General features: G+C 33.3%; 1 protein-coding gene across 1 annotated transcript in view; it reads right to left on the reverse strand.

The window, feature by feature from the left end:
* The window catches only part of LOC145245678 (uncharacterized), a 76,979-nt gene that overhangs the window by 31,383 nt on the left and 20,451 nt on the right, over positions 1-25,145 (reverse strand). Inside the window, exon 6 of the mRNA XM_080107235.1 lies at positions 23,598-23,714. Within this exon, the coding sequence (XP_079963361.1) occupies positions 23,598-23,714 (117 nt within the window). The remainder of the gene's footprint in view (positions 1-23,597; positions 23,715-25,145) is intronic.

Raw genomic sequence — 25,145 nt, forward strand, 5'->3', positions numbered from 1 at the left:
GTCCGTGATTTTTTTCTCTTCTCCCAAGTCGATTTCTCTAAAAGTAAAAACCAAAAAAACTAACATGCAGAAATACCCAATATTTGTGATCTTTGTATTTCTTTTGTATTTCTTTTGTATTTCTTTTGAAATGCTATTCTACATTTGAGTGTCATTCTCATGACGTTTCAGTCGATAAAATCTTCGAGCTTCTTCACAGGTACTCTTGCAGGTTTTGACACGGATACTCGGGATTTCCCGTACAATTATGGTTCGCTACGACCAGTATTTACTGGATTACATCGGGCAAAGTAACAGATGAAAACATTTTTAGACAACAAACAGAAAAAATAGAAATAACCAAAAAAAAAAATAACAAAAACAACTGTAAGTTTTTTGATAATTTTTTTTTCAAGAAAACTTTCACTATGTGTAGTTTATTTACTTTTATTATTTTCTTTTGCATTTTTTATCAACAAATGGTTTTTTTTTCAAAAAAAGATGAATCTTAATATAACCGTAAATTGTTATGTCAAAGTACAGTTTCTTCTCAAGAAAGCATACATTTTTCATTTTTTTATACAAAATAGCAGTACACCATTAATTTTATTTTTCTAAATAGAAGTTGTTTATATAAGAAAAGATGAATTATTTTTATGAAAATCAGACATTGTTGGGTGAAAGTGAAGAAAAGTTTTTTTGTAAAAAAAAATATAAATTATATTTGCAAAAATTGTGTAAAACAGAACTAAAAAATGCCAATTACATTTTTCTACAAAAATACAACAAAAATATCGATTTAGCATTTAAACATTTGAACAACACTCGGCTTAATCCGGTGATTGCCGATCGAGTCCCAACAATAATTGACGAAAAATCCGGAGGATATGGGTGCAATTCTGCAAGAAGACCCCGTCCCGTGTATGATGTCGGACATGGTCATGTCTATCAAGCTCGGAAATCTTAAAAGAACTTCAAACGGAACCATTGATTTACTTTAAGCGAGAAGCATATTTTGTTCCGTCAGGAATGACTGGAAAGAGGGGCAAAGTAATTTCTAATTGTATTTTTTCAGTCGCCCACAAAGAGAATTGAACCTTCAACGTTCATGAAAATATTACTTGCATAATGACCTTTTTCCAAGTACTCTAACCACTACGCCACGATTCCCGAGCTCGATTGAAACATTCCTGAAATCGGCAAGTACCTCTTGCAAAAAGGCAGAGGTTACATCGATCGAAACGTTTGTAAATTGACATACAAGCTAAGAACAGTAGTCTAAAAGGCAAATAATACGAATAAACGACTCTCGTCTCAAAAATACAGAAACGTTGTATTTGTTTCTTTATGAAACCGACAGTCCAGTCGAGAAGAAAATGGCATTTGACCTACTTTTAAAGTTTAGACTCTATTATTTTAATAGGTTTGGAATACTTTACTAATTTAGTGAACATTAATCTTCAGTGGTATAAAAGCACGAATAAAAAAGAAACTACTTACAAAAGTAGCAGCGTCTTCCAATGCAGTTTTTAGTACATTTGCATCTTTTCCTTTTTCCAAGCAAAAAGCAAGTGCCACCATTTCGACAATAATTGGGAGGACAATCTAGAAAAATCATTTGAATATTTTTTCAAACACATATGATTAACATATTATATATTATGTTGAATTTTAAGTAAAATGATTCATATTATACAGATATAAGTATAATTATTTGATCTAATTTTCATAATATTGATGTTAGTGAATGTTTGGCCATATAATTAAATATTTGGCCATATATTTTATATATATATATATATACATATCTATCTATCTATCTTTTTATCTATCTATCTATCTATCTATCTATCTATATATATATATATATATATATATATATATTATAAACGATCTCTCACATTTTGAAAATCCTATCATAAGTTGCTCGCTTGGTTATCATTCAGATTACACCGATGGTATCGTCCTTTCGAGTTAAAACTCCTACTTGTGAGACATTGACTTGGGGTTATTATCTGGTTGGATGACCGCGTCACTTGTTGAGACGAAGTAGGTTCATTTCACAGTCTGATTTCGGCGCGGTTTGCTTGAACTGTGTTGTTTTATACAAATCCTTGCGTGCAGAGCGTTTGCTCAGTTGGTAGAGTGCTTGCATTGCATACAAAAGGCTCGGGTTTCGAATCCTGAGTTCGGATGTATCTAACTGATGAGCCCAAATGAGGGCGAAACCCGAGCCTTGAGCTTCCGGTATTTTGACTGGATTGGCTCTTGTGGGATGCGACGTTTCGTCTTTATTTCGAGACTTCCTCTGGATGAAATAGAGACGAAACGTTGATGAACACATAATACGGTTTGTTCCTTTTTATTTTCTCTATTTCGTCGGAATACTATTTCCATCATATATATATATATATATATATATATATATATATATATATATATATATATATATACGAGTAAGATTATCTTTAGAAACGCATGGCATACAAGTACCAGTAGTATTATAATTCTCTTGGCCTATGTGCTAAACCATCCAATTGATAAAAATGTTTTTATTTGCTTTAATAAATTTCGCTTTATTTTACATCTAATAAATTTGTATTTCTTTGCTAAACATATTTTAACTTCGATTTTGTTCTAAACAAATAACGTAAAAACGTAAGTAAATTTTTTACCTGATAGTCGAGTATGTGTCACTACAATACTTGTATTTACTGCTGTGTTAATTACGTGAACGTTTTGTTTATATGTCAGGTTTTGTACTGGATGAGGCGACCATTTTTAAACGGCAGATTAAATCTATGCACTTAAAAATAATTGGTTTTTGATGCATTTCGATGCAACTCCAATGTATAGTATTTATAAAAATAAACGTGGTCTTTAAAAAACACAAATAGAAGTATATAATTTACCTGTTTCGTTAATAAGATGGCAATTTCATGATTTTATGTATTCATAAATATTTACAGGGCCCAACTCGTCAGATGTTGTTTCAATTCGATGATGCAAACAAAAAGTTAACCTGATGTTTGGGGAAAAGAAATTTCCCTCCCACGTTGTTACAAGTCGGCGTATATATATATATATATATATATATATATATATATATATATATATATATATATATATATATATATATATATATACATAAATATATATATATGAATATATATATATATATATATTTATATATACAAGATTATCTTCAGCAACGTATGGCATACAATTAAAAGTATTATTACAATTCTCTTGGCCTATGGGCTAACACATCCTATTGTTTAAATGTTTTTATTTGTTTTAATATATTTTGCTTTATTTTACATCTAATAATTTTGTATTTCTGTTTTAAACATATTTAAACTTGGATTTTGTTCTAAACAAATAACGTAAAAACGTAAGTAAATTATTTACCTGATAGTCGAGTAGGTGTCACTACAATAATTGTATTTACTGCTGTGTTAATTACGTGAAGGTTTTGTTTATATGTCAGATTTTGTACTAGATGAGGCGACCATTTTTAAACGACAGATTAAATCTATGCACTTAAAAATTATTGGTTTTTATTCCGATGCAAATCCAATGTATAGTATTTATAAAAATAAACGTTTTCTTTAAAAAAACACAAAACAAAAAAAAACTATATAATTTACCTGGTGGTCGAGTTGTTATTTCAAGATTCGTGTTAGTTGTAGTTTCAATCGCTATTGGTAAAGTAAAAGGATAAAACGATTAAGCGCACCATAATGGAAAATAACTTTATATATAATATATACATATACATATATATATTATGTACATCTATCTATCTATCTATCTATCTATCTATCTATCTATGCATATATATCTATATCTATCTATCTATCTATCTATCTATCTATCCATGCATATATATATCATGTACATCTATCTATCTATCTATCTATCTATATATATATATATATATATATATATATATATATATATATATATATATATATATATATATATATACGTATAGTTTCAAGCCCAGTAACAAATTAAAGAAAACAAAATGAAAGTAGACATATTATATTTTGGTTAATTTGTTATGAGTTTAACACAGTATCGTATTGTTATATATACAAGAATAAAAAAGCATTGGAAATGCAAAAGGATATAGGGATGGTATGCCAAAAAGTATACAAACAAGATAGCTATGAATGGCTAGGCACATGGAAATAGAATTGCATCCAAAGTATAGCCCTATAGCTTTTCTCCAATCTTCATTCCGTGCCATCATTACGGTTGTAAAAAGCTATAGGGCTATACTTTGGATGCAATTCTATTTCCATGTGCCTAGCCATTCATAGCTATCTTGTTTGTATACTTTTTGGCATACCATCCCTATATCCTTTTGCATTTCCAACGCTTTTTTATTCTTGTTAATTAGTATTTTTACTTACAGTCTTATTTTTAAACTTACATTCATGATAGTATTGTCTTTTTTAGGAGGCGGCTCATTGCCGCCTCCATTAGTAGCAGGTCGGTTCCTGGTGGGTTTTAGGTCTTTGAGTTTTGGGCCTTAGGAGTTGCCTCTTGGTCATCCATCGGTTCTATATTACATAGAGAGTGCTACCGCCTCTCTGATAAAACAGTTAGAGTATTATAAAGTTCTAAAATGTTCATACCTTCACTATTAAATTTTTCTTGGTTTATTCTTTGGCGTTTTGGCAAAGATTTGGCAGTTTTTGATATTTATATTTATAATAATTTGTGCATGAGGCAGCTTTTTTTCCCTTGGGATCCCTGTTATACCGTGCTTTTGAGTCAGCACGTGAGGCAGCCTTCTTTTTTTCTGGTTCTTTGTTATAAAGAGCACGTGAGGCAGTTTTTTCCCCTCAGAATCCCTGTTATACCGTGCTTTTGAGTCAGCACGTGAGGCAGCCTTCTTTGCCTCAGGATTTGCATGATACTTAATTTTTATTATTTCAGCATTTTTCTGATAGTATTCTTTTTGCTCAGATAATACCTTGACTTTGTTTTTTTCATAGTCTATATTTCTCTGAGCTTTTTAACTACGTGCTGACTTTGGCATTTTTTATTAAATGTAAACATATAACACTTATGTGTATCTTACTATAATATCACTTATCTTATAGCAAGACAACTCTCGTAGAATTGAGATACTGTCCCGTCACCAATAGTTAAAGTGTGGAACGGTATATACACCAATAGTGTAGTTGTTATCTTTATATGAAGTCCTAATCAGTGACAGTGTGAGGTTACTTGGTTAATTTATTGTAGTTTATTTTAGAAAACTTACTTGCTTTTATTAGTAGACTGTGTATAGTAGCCACAATATCTAGTTATTTTTGTGGCTAGGGCTTGGATTTTGATTCTTTTTGGTCAGCTTCCAGTGAGTTCTTAGAAGATGACTTTCTTGCAGTTTCTTTTGCGGTTAATTTAACTTATTTCCTTTGGCGTTTGGTGAGTTCTTAGAAGAACTGGTCTGATCTACTTTTCTTAGCGAGCGAAGAGATTCAGCTGCATTTAACAATGGTTGCTATAGTGTATTTTTGCCCATGCGTGAGAATTTAAAGTTTCCTCCTTATTTTCAATAGTTTGACAGTAGTCATGTGTCTTTCTGCCAAGCGCGACAGACGTCAGTGTTAGCCGTGATCGTCTAGAGGTTAAGACCCCACGTTATGGCCGTGCTAACCTAGGTTCGAATCCTGGTCACAGCATTGACATTTTGTACATATTTGACAGTCCAAAATCTGAAGAATTATTTGTTTTTATAACATTGTTTTTTGACGTCGTACTTGCTGATAGGTTACTCTTATAACAATTTTGATCAACTGAGATAAAGATTTCGTGGTTTCATTAACGCTGGTGGGTTACTGTTTAAAGAAAAAACCTTAACGTTCACCTCAAATATTCAGCGTCCAAGAAATTTAGGCCACTGGCAAACTGGAACGTCTGTGAGCATCCGGTGAATTATTTGGAGCTGTCCCTTTTGAGAGAAGTTCCGTGTTCGAAGTGGTCTGTCTACATTGGGTATATAGTGTTTAAAACTTGTTATTACACGTAATCTTATTTAATTATGGAGTTAGCTAAAAAACGATGGGTCACTGCACTTCTCCGTGTAAAGAGCAGTCGATTGATGCTTGCACTGTTGTCAGAAACCGTTCGTACACCGAGATACATCGTCTCAAAAGAAAGAAGAAAGAAGAAAGAAGAACAATTGGCCATTTTTGTACCCTTTTTTTTTTGCTCTCTTTTGACATTTTAACCGACGTTCTGACACTCGCTGGATTCGTAAGACGCTTCTCTGTAAGAATATGTGCTTTTTGAAACTTATAAGTTGATTTTAGTTGAGACTTGGATAGTTTTGTTTTGTAGGCGTATATAGGCGTGTACGGGCCATCCCTATATAGAGAGTGCTACCGCCTCTCTGATATATATATATATATATATATATATAGACATATGATTATTTTCACTACTTGACAGTAGACCATCTTTCCCTTGCTTTATTGTTGATTACTCAATTATTTTTATGTATTTTGGAAAAAAATTTTTTTAATTATGTACACATGTATACACTTCTACACACACATATATACACTTATACACACACATATATACACTTCTACACACACATATATATATATATACTTCTACACACACATATATATACTTCTACACACACATATATACACTTCTACACACACATATAAACACTTCTATACACACATATATATATGTGGAGATGTGATCAACATGCATCAATTCCTATTTTCTGTGCGAACGAAGGTGGCTCTTTAGACAATTCCTGCTCTTACACAGTCTGTTGCAAAGGTCACACTTAAACTGAGATTGAGGCATGCCAACTGGTGCTGCTCTACTGTGGACGCTCACATGACGCTTCAGGCCTCCACTCGATTTACAGACAACGTAGCAAATAGAACATCTGTGCCCTGCAAAGTTTACCCCATCAAAGAAAGATTGATCTCCATGTGAACGCTTGTGGCTAGCCAGGCCAGCTCCGGATAAAGTCATTTTACCGCATAAATCACAGGTGTGGTTCTGCATGAGATCATCCGACAGACCTGATATGTCTCACAGATGTTTCTTCCGGATATCATGCTTCATTTTTGCATGCTCATATTTTTCTTCTCAAAACTATCACAGCCATGATAGACGAAGGAGCGCCACTTTGTACGATCATTGGAAGCACTTTCCCAACTGAACACGTCAATACCAAGCGCTTTAAGATTATCTTTGATGTTATCCTTAAAGCGTTTCCTCGGTTTATGTTGTGGACGCTTTCCTTGTATAATTTCACCATAGAACAGGCGCGTTGGCAATCTATCGTCGTCCATCCTTGTCAGATGTCCAGCCCACCTCATCTGGTTGCGTATAATCAACTTCTCGATATAAGGTTTATCAGCCCGCATGAGAACATCCACATCAGATATAAAAATGCTCCACTTGATGCCCAGAATGTGTCTCAGGAATTTCTGGTGCACTCTCTCCATGTCTTTTATGTGTCTACCATAAGTTGTCCAGGCCTCAGAAGCGTAAAGCAGGGATGGTAAAATTCAATATTGATAAACACTGACCTTTGTATGAATAGTTATACCCCTGTCAGACGAGACTCGCTTATCTAAGCCACCTAAAGCTTTAGTGGCACGCTGTATCCTATAGTTGACCTCAGCATCCAGGATTCCATCTCTGGCGAGAGTACTACCCAAATACACAAATGTGTCAACCACGGCAAGTCTCTGGTTGTTGAAAAAATATTTGGTTCCTCATACCAACTACCAGGTGGAGATGTGAACATGACTTTAGTCTTCTTAAGACTAGTAGTAAGCCCCTCAAAACGCACAGACCCCCAAAAACAGATCCATGATACCCTGCATATCCCTCTCTCCATGGGCCACGAGATCGGCGTCATCCGCATAAAGCAATTCACGAAACAGGTGCTGGAAGGTGCTTGTAGAAGCATGAAAACGACGAAGATCAAATACCCTACCTGTGGTTCTGAAACGCAAACAAACACCCAGAGAACATTCCCTAAAGGCATACGATAACATAGTTGTAAAATTAATTGGATAAAAGTGTAGGTGCTAGGATATCACCCTGCTTCACGCCATTGTCAAACGATATGTGTTCCTACAGGCATCCGTTGAAGTTCAGTTGAGCCTTCATATTAGTGTGGAGCTCTCTGAGTAATCGCAGAAATTGAGGTGGGCATCCCAAATTCCCCAGAATTATCCATAGGGCACTTCTGTTCACCGTATCAAAAGCCTTAGTCAAATCAATAAAAAGCTGATAAAGCGGAACGCGGTGTTCAGTACATTTCTCCTGCAACTGCCGAGCAGAGAAGATGATATCCGTGGTTCCTCTGCCCGGACGGACGGATGGACAAATATACTTTAACAATATATTGAGTAGAATTCTGGAAAATACTTTTCCAACTGCTTCAAACAAACTTATCCCACGATAACTTCCACAGTCGGTCCTGACCCCTGTCCCTTGTACAGTGATATAAATATTGCATCAACCCAATCCGGATGGACGGGAACACCCCTCCAGACATCAGTGATAAGATGAAGAATTTCATGAACAAGTTTATCACCCCCATGTAAGAGGACTTCCACAGGAATGCCATCAACCCTGGAGCCCTCCCAACGTTCACTTCCTTGATTGCATCTCTAATTTCATTCTCAGATGGGAACACAGACATTTCATGGATAAGCGTCTGTTGTGATACAAATTCATTGATGACGCCCTCATAAACATTAGAGGGATTGTCAAAGAGATTAGAATAATGCTCGGTCCAACGAAGGAGAATCTTGTTAGGATCCTTTATAAGGGCAATTCCATCACTTGAGAGTAGGAGAGATGTAGATACTGTTTAAGGCCAAAAGCTTTTCGAGCAAATGGCACATACGTATGAGGTCTTTACAATTAAAAGCACTCTGGATTTAGTTGGCGAGTTTAGCCCACAACCGGCGGAGTCGCTTTTGGAGAATACGCTTATTTGCTTTAAGTGACTGTCTGAAGGACTCTCGACCTCCATGAGAGGCAGACAACATCTTACGGTGCAACTCAGTTTTAGCACTTAAGAGTTGAGTAATTTCAGAATCATTATAATCAAACCAATCCTGATGTTTAGATTTGCGGAAGCCAAGAACATCTACACTTATTTCTTAGATTGTATTTTTAAAATGCGTCCATTACCCATCAAAATTAGCAGAACTAACCACGGATCGAAGCTTTTCACGTACACGTGGATCATTCAGCCTGGACACATCAACCCGCCTGGGAATCCTAACACCACCCATCCTACACTTCCTCCTTATACACTTTCAAATTCCCGCGTACCAAAGAGTGATAACTGCCGCATTCAGCTCAACGCATAACACGCACACTACAGACGTCCTAAAAATCTCCCTTCCTGGAAATAATGTAATCGATCAAGTGAACTTGCTTTGGACGAGGATGGGTCCAGGTTAACCTATAGACCTCTTTGTGGCTTAAAAAAGTGTTACAGATAGCAAGGTCAAACTCAGTGCATAGAGAGAGAAGATGCAGACCATTACTGTTGGCCCTACCTACACCAAACCGACCGAGTGAGTCCCAGGTGTGATGATCCTTGCCAACCCTTGCATTTAGATCACCCATGAGTAAGATCTTCTCAGATAAAGGAATAGAGGAAATGGTACGATTGAGATCTCGGTAAAATGCTGTGATGGTGTCTTCATCATGATCCATGTTAGGAACATACACAGATAAAATCATCATATACCTACTGTGTGCAAGAGGGAAGCGCATCATTATAATTCTGTCACGTACACAGATTGGCTGTTCAATCCTCTTCACCAAATCAGAACGCACTGCAAAACCAATTCCACCCTCTCGTCTCAGCTCCGATCGTTTTCCTTTCCAAAAAAAGGTATCCCGAGCCCACTTCCACCAATTGATCCTCACCACTCAATCGTGTTTCAGACAATGCCGCAATGTCTGTGCTGTACCTAGCGAGCTCTCTTGCAACAATAGCTGTCCTACGCTCAGGTCTGTCACTACCTAGGACATCTAGCAAAGTTCTCATATTCCACGTAGAAACAGTTAGGTAATTCCTCTGGTGATAAAATTTTGATTTTCCGTGTTTATTATTTTTCTTCAACTTCGTCTTGTTTCTCCTGCAAATATAGAGCAGCCGCCGACCGACGAAGCCGACCAGCTAATAAAAGGGTAGACAATTTATAGGCCACCTTTTCTAGACCCTTCCCAAATTCATGGGTAAGCAGTGTATCCCTAGGAAAGGCTAATCAGCCGCCAGATCATCCACCGAAGTTGCTTCCACCCTGTAAGCTATTTAGTCGACGATGTTAGATAAATCACTGGCCGCCTATGTGCAGATTTGCAGCTATGAACTTCGAGCCCGCTAAGCCTGTGCACGTCGCCACTCACCTATCGCCATAGGAATTTTACTTTTTTTTCTTCTTCTTCGAAAGATATCTGCACATAACGATCGCGACACAACATGCTTGTGCTACACATATTGTACCCTCTCGCACCCTACCACTGGTTCCACAGTGACAAACTGTAATAGCGAGATAACTGAGCAGTGGCATAGTGTGCATGGTTTATTATATCGGAGTTTTATCTCTCCGGCAGCTGGACATATACACACACATACACATAAGCAAACAAACATGCATATGTATATATATATTCCTAGTTCTCACAATATAGTAACCCTCCAGAACCTGAGAGGGAGGCTAACAGGTAATACACCTTGCCCAAGGCTGACCTGAAACTATGCAAGGTAGATGCGTTCATCTCCCTGAGATAGTAGGTTACCCGCATACCCAAATGCATATATATATATATATATATATATATATATATATATATATATATATATATATATATATATATACATATATATAAATCTATACATTTACATAAAGTCCGCACTTGTAATTTTTTTAATAACTGCCCATTTAAACTAAATTTAATGTAATTATTTAAACAAACAAACAAACAAACTATACCTCATTTGATTGGCATGTTACTCTTCTATAAATATAATCTGACTTAACAATGTTCATATTGGACTTTAATTGAAATATTATAGTATTCACGTTAATTAAAAAAAATTCACATTGACGAGGAAAATAAGTCAGCAAAATGCAAAAGTGTTATTGAAATGTAACTTTAGGACATTACTGCAACATAAATACAACGGTTAACTTGTTAATATTTAATAGCATAGCCCTTCTGCAATTTGACAGCCAGCAATCTTTTTTTTTATATATCTATGCATATCTATCTATCTATCTATCTATCTATGCATATATATATATATTATGTACATCTATATATATATATATATATATATATATATATATATATATATATATATATATATATTATCCTGCATGAAGATGTTATTATCATCCAAATTCCGACCAAAATAGGGTAGAAAATGCTCAGTCAACATATTAGTGCATTGGTCGAATACATCTGAACTTGCAAACAAACTATAGGCCCTGGACCATTGGTAGTAATAATGTTCCACACCAAAACTTAACCTCCACCACCTTGCAGCATTGAAACTGAGCACCAAGGATTACATTCTTCGTCTTTCCTCCGAAGGACCTACTGCCTACCATCACTGCCTAGCCTATTGGACATGCTTTCGTCCCTAAAAAGCACTTTTGACTAATATCAAGAGTCTTGAGCCTCATTGCATCTGACGAAGTCTAGACTGCACTTTCTGTTCTTAACAGAAATCATTGGCTTTCATCTTGCAACATATCCTTGCAAATGAATTTCTTTAATCTATTCATGACAGTAGAAAGAGAACAATTTTGAATAAGATATACCTGTTGTTGTATTTATGGAGCCGTTTCAAATCTGTTTCTTAGGTTGCGGATCTTTATAGCATTGTTTCCCTGTTAGAAGTAACTCTAGTACGACCAGATGTAACGGCATCCCGTACACTGCAAGTGTATTGGTGCTTTTGTAAAGTCTTTTGTACCGTTTTTTCATCACATTTCAATCTGCAGCCGATTTCTCGATTGGATAAACAAGAAAGGTGGAGATAAATGGGCTCCTGACGATCACTAGAATACATTTGTGGCATATCGACTAAATCCTACGTTGTATAACCTGGAACAACAACAATTACGATCAGAGATTATTTAGTGTCTGTTGCTGCATAAGTTAAACTGATTTAGGGGCGTTAATTTAAGCTGGTTAAAAGCGAGTTGTTGTTGCGGAATTTCTTTTTGCTTCCTCAATTAAGAAGTTTTGTTTTTAAATTGACGTGAACTCTAGAATATTTTAATTAAAAGTCAAATAAACAAATGACATTATACAGAAAAAAAGGCGAACCAAATGAGGTATAGGTTATTCCAATAGTTACATGAAATTTAGCTTAAATTTGTAGAGTTTGAAAAGTTACAAGCGCGGGCTTTCTTGAGTGTTATAAAACATTTTAATACCCAGTCAGAATCTTACAAGAGGCGTGCAATAAGCAATGCCGCTGATCCACTTCCAATTGTCTGATCTGGCTGAAATTGTGCATGTGCAATGATTTATATCTCTACAAAAACGGTCTCCAGAGCTGCATCAAACGATGGGAGAAATGCATAACTCTGAGTGGTTCCTATGTAGAGAAAGACTAATAACTGTGCCAAGTTTCGTTGCTCTACTGCTATGGGAAGTGTGTCAGAGGCATTACTTATTGCACGCCCCTCGTAGATAATATCCTCAAGCGAATATCAAATAAACTTATAATGCCGATTAATTCGAATCAATTTTCGTAAGTATTCTTTGTAATTTGTAATGCAAACTGAATGCTAGTATTTATATAAAGATTTAGTTTTTTACCTACAAAACTTATAAAAGACAATTTGTAAGATTCCTGATATAATATTCAGTCTTATATAATAAATAATGTCATACATGCATTTATGTACACGTATACTTTGAGAACAATAGAAACATCAAATATACTGATAAAGACACAAATAGAAAATACGAAATGCCTTTCTAAAGTAATGATTTACATTTTTCTTCCTTCCAGATAGATAAGAGGGGAACATAAAACAAGAACATCCTTACATCATTTTTTAAGTAAAACAAAAAAAAATTTAAATGAAGAGCTACGAAGAAGAAAGTTGTATAATTTAATCGTGCGAAATTTTTGCGCTTAAGAATTTTCCAAATAGTCAACATAATTCTCAGTGCAGGAATAAAATTTAGCATGGAACACAAATTAAGCATTTGCGCTTCAGATGCACGCTAATAACAAGAGTCGAACACTAGTGGTTTTACACCGTAAATATCTGCAACAGAGAGATAAATCTTGCAGAACATGAATGCATGTTTTTAACAACGCAATTTTCAATCCACCGGAAGAAAAGTAAATAGAAGCCATTACCTTTGGAACTCTCATCGTATTTTGCATTTTCAATTTATTTCATGAACTTAATAGAAATTACAATACTTACCATTTTCGCAATGTCTGCCAGAAAATCCTGGATCACATTTACAACGTCTTTCCCTACGAGATCCTTTTCGAGCAATGTAACAACGTCCGTTGTTATTACAGAATTTTCGAGAACAACCTAAAATAGTCAATATATGTGATCGTATTGATTCAACTTTTCAATTATATTCTTAACATATTACGTAATATACAGACATGTCATATGCAACATAGATTACATATAAAATATACGAAAACTATATGTAGCAATATAACAATAATATGGACCAATGCATTTCGTTATTAATTTTAATAATAATAATAATAATAATAATAATAATAATAATAATAATAATAAACATAATAATAATAATAATAAACATAATAATAATAATAATAATAATAATAATAATAATAATAATAATAATAATATTCATCCTCTTTCTAGCCATGATGTTGTTTTTGAAAGGAAAACGTTTCCCAGATGATGGAGTCTTGATTTCTGAAGTCACGTCGTGGTTGGAAGCTGCCATTTTGGAAGATCGCTGCATTACTATTCGTCAAATAGCCCAAAATGTCAAGATTAGTACAGGGTCTGTGGAAACTATCATTCATGACCATTTGCATATGCATAAGATATCTGCCAGGTGGATTCCCAGGTTGCTCACACCATTCTAGAAGTGAGAACGCTTCGGGTGCTTGAGGATTAATTTGTTGATGTGACACGAACATGAGACAAATTTTGTCAAAAGATTGATTACACAGGATCAAACCTGGGTTTATCACTATGATCCAGATACCAAAGCTGGCAAGATCATGCTCACAGTCTTCTGGGACCAGGACGGAGTAGTGATGACAGATTTCCTGGCAAAGATGGATTCCCAGGTTGCTCACACCATTTCAGAAGCAAAGACGCATCGGGTGCTCGAGGATTGTCAAAATGAGTCAAAGTTTTTTAAAAGACTGATTAGACAGGATGAAACCTGGATCCATCACTATGATCTAGAGACCAAAGCCCAGTCAATGCAGTGGAAGCACTTGGACTCACCACCTCCAAAGAAGGCATGGGTGCAGCCCTCCGCTGGCAAGGTCATGCTCACAGTCTTCTGGGACCAGGACGGAGTAGTGATGACAGATTTCCTATTATGCTTTCATTTTGAGGAAATTAAGGGAAGCTATCAAAATCAAGAGATGGGGACAGATCAGCAAAAATACCCTCCTTCTGCAGGACAACGCTCCGGTTTACAATTTTCGCCAGATCAGAAGCACGGGCGTGTGGAATTGAAATCCTTCCGTATCCCCCCTACTCACCTGACCTTGTACGCTCTGACTTTCACCTCTTTCCAACCATGAAGCTGTTTTTGATTTCTGAAGTCACATCGTGCTTGGAGGACCAACCCTGGGTGTTCTAAAAAAAACGGTCTCCAGAGCTGCGTCAAACGATGGGAAAAATACATAAACCCGGGTGGTTCCTATGTAGAGATAGCCTAATAACTGTGCCAAGTTTCGTTGCTCTACTGTTATGATATGTATATAAGGAGCATTACTTATTGCACGGCCCTCGTATTTGGACTTATGTAACGTGTACCTACGGATGTAAATATCAGAATATTTTATATTTTGCAGGGTAGTAAAAATATAAAAGTTGATACTGTGTGAAAAAATAAATAAACGATTAATGATAAAGTTCTGTCATTATTGCACAATATTTGATACTCCTACATATTTTGCCATTCAATTTTTGAAAATTTCGATTTGGGGCAAGTTGATTTGATTAATAGATTTACGGAAAGTTTCTAGATGTTTTTGTAATATGAAAATAAATATATTAATATACTATGCCGAATTGCAAAAGTTTCCAGTTTGGTATCGAAGACTTCATTTAATTCATAGGGGAAGACGTACTCCTGAATAAACTAGTTTGGCCTATAGTCGACAAGGTTGTACGTACTCCACGTAATTGTGCAACGCAACCTGCCACAAGACTCTTTCCTGCTCCTGCATGTTAAGCACATATTTTCTGCAGCGAATGGTGACATCTGAGGTGTGTGCAACAGATGCGTGCACTTCGTAGATCATCTGAAACACACTTTGTAGCTGAGGGTTCATGAGCAAAATGTATACTCGTATCCGAGTTCTGCCAATGACGAAATTTACAAAAATTGTCAAAATAAATGCAGTATCCATTAATATAATAACACAGTGACAAATCAGAAACAATTTATTAGAGAAACATTTATTATATTAAATGAGTTTTTTAATGCAACACATTTTACAGGCGGATGAACAAAACGTTTTAAAATAAAAATATTTGACACAAATTAATGAAACCAAAACGAACAAATAATTACGTCAATAATTCGAGTGCAGTCCGTTATTTTTCTCTTCTCCCAAGTCGATTTCTCTAAAAGTAAAAACCAAAAAATCTAACATGCAGAAATACCCAGTATTTGTGATCTTTTGTATTTTTTGGATCTTTTGAAATGCTATTCTACATTTGAGTGTCATTCTCATGACGTTTCAGTCGATAAAACTTTCGAACTTCTTCACAGGTACTCTTGAAGGAGTTGACACGGATACTCGGGATTTCTCGTACAATTATGGTTGGCTAATTACCGGATTAAGCCGGTCAAAGTAACAGATGAAAACATTTTTAGACAACAAACAGAAAAAATAGAAATAACCAAAAAAAAATAACAAAAACAACTGTAAGTTTTTTGATAATATTTTTTTTCAAGAAAACTTTCACTATGTGTTGTTTATTTACTTTTATTATTTTCTTTTGCATTTTTTATCAACAAATGTTTTTTTTTTAAAAAAAAAGATGAATCTTAATATAACCGTAAATTGTTATGTCAAAGTACAGTTTCTTCTCAAGAAAGCATACATTTTTCATTTTTCATAAAAATAAAAAATAGCAGTAAACCTTAATTTTTTTTTGTAAATAAAAGTTATTTATATAAGAAAAGATGAATTATTTTTATGAAATCGAAAATTGTTGGGTGAAAGTAAAGAAAAGTTTTTTTTGTAAAAGAAAAGTGTGTTGTGAAACAAATTAAAAATTATTTTTGCAAAAATTGTGTAAAACAGAACCAAAAAATGCCAATTACATTTTTTCTACAAAAACACAACAAAACATATCGATTTAGCCTTTTGACGAAAAATCCGGAGGATATGGGTGAAATTCTGCAAGAGGACCCCGTCACGTGTATGATGTCGGACATGGTCATGTCTATCAAGCTCGGAAATCATAAACGAATTTCAAACGGAACCATTGATTTACTTTAAGCGAGAAGCACATTTTGTTCCGTCAGGAATGACTGGAAAGAGGTGCAAAGTAATTTCTAATTGTATTTTTTCAGTCGCCCACAAAGAGAATTGAACTTTCAACGTTCATGAAAATATTACTCGTATAATGACCTTTTTTCCACGTACTCTAACCACTACGCCACGATTCCCGAGGTCGATTGAAACATTCCTGAAATCGGCAGATACTTCTTGCAAAAAGGCAGAGGTTACATCGACCGAAACGTTTGTAAATTGACATACAAGCTAGGAACAGTAGTCTAAAAGGTAAATAATACGAATAAACGACTTTCGTCTCAAAAATACAGAAACGTTGTATTTGTTTCTTTATAAAACCGACAGTCCAGTCGAGAAGAAAATGGTATTTGACCTACTTTTAAAGTTTAGACTATATTATTATGTTGAATAAATTTTAATAGGTTTGGAATACTTTACTAATTTAGAGAACATTAATCTTTAGTGGTAAGAAAAGCACGAATAAAAAAAGAAACTACTTACAACAGTGGCAGCGTCTTCCAATGCAGTTTTTAGTACATTTGCATCTTTTCCTTTTTCCAACCAAAAAGCAAGTGCCGCCATTTCGACAATAATTGGGAGGACAATCTAGAAAAATTATTTGAATATTGTTTCAAAAACATATCATTTACGTATTATATATTATGTTGACTTTTAAGTAAAATTATTCATATTGTACAGATATAAGTATAATCATTTGATATATTTTTCATAATATTGATGTTAGTGAAGGTTTGGCCATATAATGTATTATTTGGCCATATATTTATATATATATATACATACATATCTATCTATCTATCTATCTATATATATATATATATATATATATATATATATATATATATTAAGTAATGTGATTTATAATTTTAAATTTAAAAATCAAATTTTAATTACATTAAAAATCCGTTTCATAAGAAGGAACAACAACAAAATCAATTATCTGTACGATCGTTTCGTAAAACGAACACTTTCTATTTCCTGTATTTTAATTAAACTAGTAATTTCACTGTTACATTAAAATACACTCAGCTCTTTAGACTATTGTTCTAATCTCCTTTAAATATATATATATATATATATATATATATATATATATATATATATATATATATATATATAAAGTTTAACGTATGGCTCCTATATGGTTGACCATTACAGAAAACGGATCACATATAATGATAGATGATCGGAGACAAAGGAATGGGTATGTTTGATCTGGCATAAGGATGATTCATTAAAATTGCGGGATATGCTAAGAATACTCAGGGCTTTGTACATTAAAACAAAGAGCCTCAAATAAATAATATTAATTATGAATGCAGTCGAAATGTTTTGAAATGTTTGGCATAAATTTGGAATATGTGTGTATATACACATATTAAATCTATATATATAAAAGCAAAAATGTATGTATGTATGTGTGTATGTAGATTGGACTGTCTTGCTAATTCGTACGTTGTTTTGTTTGGAAAATTATATGAAACCTGTTAATTTTATCGTCATGTGATGCAAAAGAATGAGTTTAAAACAAACTTTATTTAAAAAAAAATCCAAGCGGGGAGGAAAAGGGACAAAAATGGTTCAATCGTTGATCACTTACTTACTATTTATGATTTTGGACTATTTATTCGCGTGTATTCTGCATGTGTATGTGCGTGTAGTATGTGTATGCATGTGTGTGTATATGCGTATATGTGTTCCTCTACGTGATTAAGTTTCTATGTCTGTGCGCATGCACACGTAATTTGGTGTACGTCTATGTACGCATGTGTATATTTCCATGTGCATGCGGGGTGGAGGGGGCTCCCGCCAGCCGTGGTGAAGGCAACCCCTCTAGGAGAAGCAAATCTCTGAGTTAAAAGACATAAAGCGGGATACTTTAAGCTGGTCTGCAGTTTGACTTGTTGCTGGCTATCTTGCTCTTGCTTGTTGCTGGATCTCAACATTTTGAACCGAGCCCCTTCTTATCAGCCAATGGGCATGCATTTTATCGAACAAAGGATCTGTTTTAGAACTAGGTGAGTGGTTTAAGGCAGACGATTTTCCTCGTTTCTGCTCTTTTTTATATATATATATAAATATACATATGTGTACACACATACATGCACACATACATATATATATATATATATATATATGCATATATGTGTGGTTTTTATGCATATTCTTGTTTATTTAAATTATTTATTTGTTTGTTATCTATTGTTTTTGTTAGTTTTAAAGGTTTGTATCTCTTGGCGCGGTGGATACTAGAAAGCTGATTGGCTAATTAAAATTCTCAACATATATGAAAACGAGAAACAACCACAGAATTCGCGTATAAGCCTGACGAATCCTATAGTGGATGAAACGCCGAATATTCAGTGTAGCTTAATCGCCATGTATATTTTATAAAATACTAACTAGCTCTACCTACGTATTGAGCACTTTTGAAGTAAATACTTACAGTTTACGCATAAATCTATACTTTCGTATATAAATTTATGTGAGCCAATGAAGTAGTTATATATATGTATATATATATATCTATATATATATATATGTATATATATACACATACACACACACACACACACACATATATATATATAGTACAAAACTATACAAAAAATTCTAAGACAAACATTTTTTCTTTATTGTAACTTTTATTATTTCATCTTACATTTCGGTGTTACCGCTGTTTCGTTAATAAGATGGCAATTTCATGATTTTATGTATTCATAAATATTTACAGGGCCCAACTCGTCAGATGTTGTTTCAATTCGATGATGCAAACAAAAAGTTAACCTGATGTTTGGGGAAAAGAAATTTCCCTCCCACGTTGTTACAAGTCGGCGTATATATATATATATATATATATATATATATATATATATATATATATATATATATATATATATATATATATATATATATTTACATAAATATATATATGAATATATATATATATATATATATTTATATATACAAGATTATCTTCAGCAACGTATGGCATACAATTAAAAGTATTATTACAATTCTCTTGGCCTATGGGCTAACACATCCTATTGTTTAAATGTTTTTGTTTGTTTTAATATATTTTGCTTTATTTTACATCTAATAATTTTGTATTTCTGTTTTAAACATATTTAATCTTGGATTTTGTTCTAAACAAATAACGTAAAAACGTAAGTAAATTATTTACCTGATAGTCGAGTAGGTGTCACCTCAATAATTGTATTTACTGCTGTGTTAATTACGCGAACGTTTTGTTTATATGTCAGATTTTGTACTAGATGAGGCGACCATTTTTAAACGGCAGATTAAATCTATGCACTTAAAAATAATTGGTTTTTATGCATTTCGATGTTAATCCAATGTATAGTATTTATAAAAATAGACGTTTTCTTTAAAAAAACACAAAACAAAAAAAAAGTATATAATTTACCTGGTGGTCGAGTTGTTATTTCAAGATTCGTGTTAGTTGTAGTTTCAATCGCTATTGGTAAAGTAAAAGGATATATCGATTAAGCGCACCATAATGGAAAATAACTTTATATATAATGTATATATGCATATATATATTATGTACATCTATCTATCTATCTATCTATCTATCTATCTATCTATCTATGCATATATATCTATGCATATCTATCTATCTATCTATCTATCTATCTATCTATCTATCTATCCATGCATATATATATTATGTACATCTATCTATCTATCTATCAATATATATATATGTATATATATATATATATATATATATATATATATATATACGTATAGTTTCAAGCCCAGTAACAAATTAAAGAAAAAAATAACGAAAGTAAACCGATTATATTTTTGTTAAGTTTTTATGAGTTTAACACAGTATCGTATTGTTATTTATTTATATATGTATATATAAATATATATATATACATATATATACATATATATACATACATGTATATATATACATATATATATATATACATGTATATAAACATAATGGAAAATAACTTTATATATAATGTATATATGCATATATATATTATGTACATCTATCTATCTATCTATCTATCTATCTATCTATCCATGCATATATATATTATGTACATCTATCTATCTATCTATCTATCTATATATATATATATATATATATATATATATATATATATATATATATATATATATACGTATAGTTTCAAGCCCAGTAACAAATTAAAGAAAAAAATAACGAAAGTAAACCGATTATATTTTTGTTAAGTTTTTATGAGTTTAACACAGTATCGTATTGTTATTTATTTATATATGTATATATAAATATATATATATACATATATATACATATATATACATACATGTATATATATACATATATATATATATACATGTATATAAACATAATGGAAAATAACTTTATATATAATGTATATATGCATATATATATTATGTACATCTATCTATCTATCTATCTATCTATCTATCCATGCATATATATATTATGTACATCTATCTATCTATCTATCTATCTATCTATCTATCTATCTATATATATATATATATATATATATATATATATATATATATATATATATATACGTATAGTTTCAAGCCCAGTAACAAATTAAAGAAAAAAATAACGAAAGTAAACCGATTATATTTTTGTTAAGTTTTTATGAGTTTAACACAGTATCGTATTGTTATTTATTTATATATGTATATATAAATATATATATATACATATATATACATATATATACATACATGTATATATATACATATATATATATATACATGTATATAAACATAATGGAAAATAACTTTATATATAATGTATATATGCATATATATATTATGTACATCTATCTATCTATCTATCTATCTATCTATCTATCCATGCATATATATATTATGTACATCTATCTATCTATCTATCTATCTATCTATCTATATATATATATGTATATATATATATATATATATATATATATACGTATAGTTTCAAGCCCAGTAACAAATTAAAGAAAAAAATAACGAAAGTAAACCGATTACATTTTTGTGAAGTTTTTATGAGTTTAACACAGTATCGTATTGTTATTTATTTATATATTTATATATAAATATATATATATACATATATATACATACATGTACATATATACATATATATATATACATGTATATAAACATATACATATATATAAAGTCCGCACTTGTAATTTTTTAAAAATTGCCCATTTAAACTAAATTTAATGTAACTGTTTGTAACAAACTATACCTCATTTGATTGGCATTTTATCCTTCTATAATTATAACTGTTTATATTTGACTTTTAATTAAAAAATAACTTCAAATTGAGGAGGCAAATAAGTCAACACAATGCAAAATTTACATGCAACATAAATACAACAGTTAATTTGTTAATATTAAATAGCATAGCCCTGCTGCAATTTGACAGCCAGCAATCTTTTGGGAATTCCTTGAAATAGACTGCAGTAATAGTCCGGGTAAAAGGCATCCCACTTTTCTTTAATTTTTCTTCAAAGTTCTTCCCAAATTTGAAATTTTATCATTGCGTAGCAGTTGCTTGATGTAATGCCATACATTTTCGATAGGATTGAACTCTGGAGAATGCGCAGGCCATTACAAGCACATAATATCATGCTCTTCCAGGAACCTCGTCGTATTGTCAGCTGTGTGAATGTGAGCATTATCCCGCATGAAGATGTTATTATCCTCCAAATTCCGACCAAAATAGGGTAGAAATGCTCAGTCAACATAGTAGTGTACTTGGTCGAATACATCTGAATTTTCAAACAAACTATAGGCCCTGGACCATTGGTAGTAATAATGTTCCACACACAAAAATTAACCTCCACTACCTTGCAGCATTGAAACTGAGCACCAAGGATAAAATTCTTCGTCTTTCCTCCGAGCGGCCTACTGCCCACCATCACTGCCTAGCCTATTGGGCATGCTTTCGCCCCTAAAAAGCACTTTTTACTAATATGAAGTCATGCGCTTCATTGCATCTGACGAAGTCCAGACGGCACTTTCTGTTCTTTACAGTAATCATTCGCATTTATCTTGCAACATATCCTTGCAAATGAATTTCTTTTATCTGCTCATGACAGTAGACAGAGAGCAATTTTGAATACGATATCACTGTTGTTGGATTTGGGGAGCCGTTTCAAATCTGTTTCTTAGGCTGCGGATCTTTATAGCATTGGTTCCCTGTTGGAAGTAACTCTAGCACGACCAGATGTAGGTGCATCCCATACACTTCCGGTGTTTTGGTGCTTTTATAAAGTCTTTTGTACCGTTTTCTCATCAGATTTCAATCTGCAGCCGATTTCTCGATTGGATAAACAAGAAATGTAGTGATAAATTGAATCCTGGCGATCACTAGAAGAAAGTTGCGACATATAGACTAAATCCTACATTGTATAACCTGGAACAATAACAATTACGATCAGAGATTCTATAGTGTCTGTTGCTGCATAAGTTAAACTGATTTAGGGGCGATAATTTAAGCTGGTTTGTTGTTGCGAACTTTCTTTTTGCCTCCTCAATTTCGAAGTTATGTTTATAGAAGCTATTTAGCACAGAATCAAATTTAGCATCTTCGCTTCAGATGCACGCCAATGACAGGGGTTACGTACTAAGGGGTTTATACCGTAAATATCTGCAACAGAGAGATAAATCTTGCAGAACATGAATGCATGCTCATAACAATGCAATTTTCAATCCACCGGAAGAAAAGTAAATAGGAGCCATTACCTTTGGAACTTTCATCGTATTTTGCTTTTTCAATTTATTTCATAAACTTAATAGAAATTACAATACTTACCATTTTCGCAACGTCTGCCAGAAAATCCTGGATCACATTTACAACGTCTTACCCTACGAGATCCTTTTCGAGCAATGTAACAACGTCCGTTTTCATTACAGAATTTTCGAGAACAACCTGAAATAGTCAATATATGTGATCGTATTGATTTCACTTTTTCAATTATATTCTTAACATATTACGTGCTATACAGACATGTCATATGCATTATAGAGTACATATAAAATATACGAACACTATAAGTAGCAATGTAATAATATTACGAGAAAATGCATTTCGTTATTAATTTTTATAATAATCGAAATTAATAATAATAATAATAATAATAATAATAATAATAATAATAATAATAATAATAATTCTGATTTCCCTTATGAACGTCTCTCTGGAAAGGGATGGGATTCATTTCCAAAGGATTTCCCCAATCTTGGCTTCAAACCAGGAGCTTCAAAGATCAAGGCTTTTCCTAAGGATATTGGTGGTACCTACAATTACAGAGGTCTGAACGCCACCTAAAACATCGAGGATTTGTAGTTTTTTTTGCAATTGTCCTTCCAGACGATTTGATACTACTCCTAGTGTACCAACTACGACCGGGATTATTTGTGTTTTAACCCCGTGTATATGCCTTATCTCCAAGGCCAAAGGAGCATAATGGCTCCAATTCTCGTTTTCTCTCTCTCTCACATTCCTCTCCGAGGGTACTGAAAATCTACAAACTGCCAGTTTTTTTAGGCTTTTTCAATGACGACAAAATCCGGACGATTATGTCGTTCTGACACTTTCTTCCAACCATACCTCTACCTCGCCATTTTCACTTGTTCTCACTTCATCAAACCATTTTTCAGCACACTTTACGCCAAACTTACAAACCTATCAATATATCCGGAGTTCCATGCGATCGTGTCTTTTGCGGTACTACTTTCTGGGCCAGTCCACTACACCCTGCTGACGTTTTACCACAAATCCGGCATTTTGCAGCAAATATCTCTCTTAGAACCACTTTTTTGAACAATCGTGTTCCTAATGCCTGTTCTTATGCTGCACAAACAAAAGCTTCAGTACTCTTAGCCAGATACCCAGCTCTAAGCCATTGCCATGATCTTTCATCAGTTACTTCTGCTATATCCTCTTGCCTTTCTCTACCCATACGTTTCACATAATCAGCCTTGGTCTCACATACCTCCATTTAATGGCCACAACCTTAAGTATCCACTCCCCACTTCTAACCACATGCTCCTTCAACGACATCTCCTGAATTCTAACACAATTTTAACACTTTTCAATCCTTTCCCACTGCCTTTCCTCTTTTGATACAGCTTTGCTACGCTATTTCGAATGTGAAATATACCAAACATTGCTAAAACTTTTCTTGTTTTGATATCCATGGCATGCAAATCCTTGTCAGACCATTCTAAGATGCCCCGTACTGTATCTCAAAACACTGACTTCCCATGCATTTACTGATTTCATTACGTTTCCTCCATAGAGTTTCGACTTTGCAATTAGTTTCACTCTTCTAAGATACTCCTTTTTCTTTCATTTCTC

Source organism: Euprymna scolopes, chromosome 23 (assembly GCF_053919585.1).
Source record: "Euprymna scolopes isolate OS-2025 chromosome 23, ASM5391958v1, whole genome shotgun sequence".
NCBI classification, from domain to species: domain Eukaryota; kingdom Metazoa; phylum Mollusca; class Cephalopoda; order Sepiida; family Sepiolidae; genus Euprymna; species Euprymna scolopes.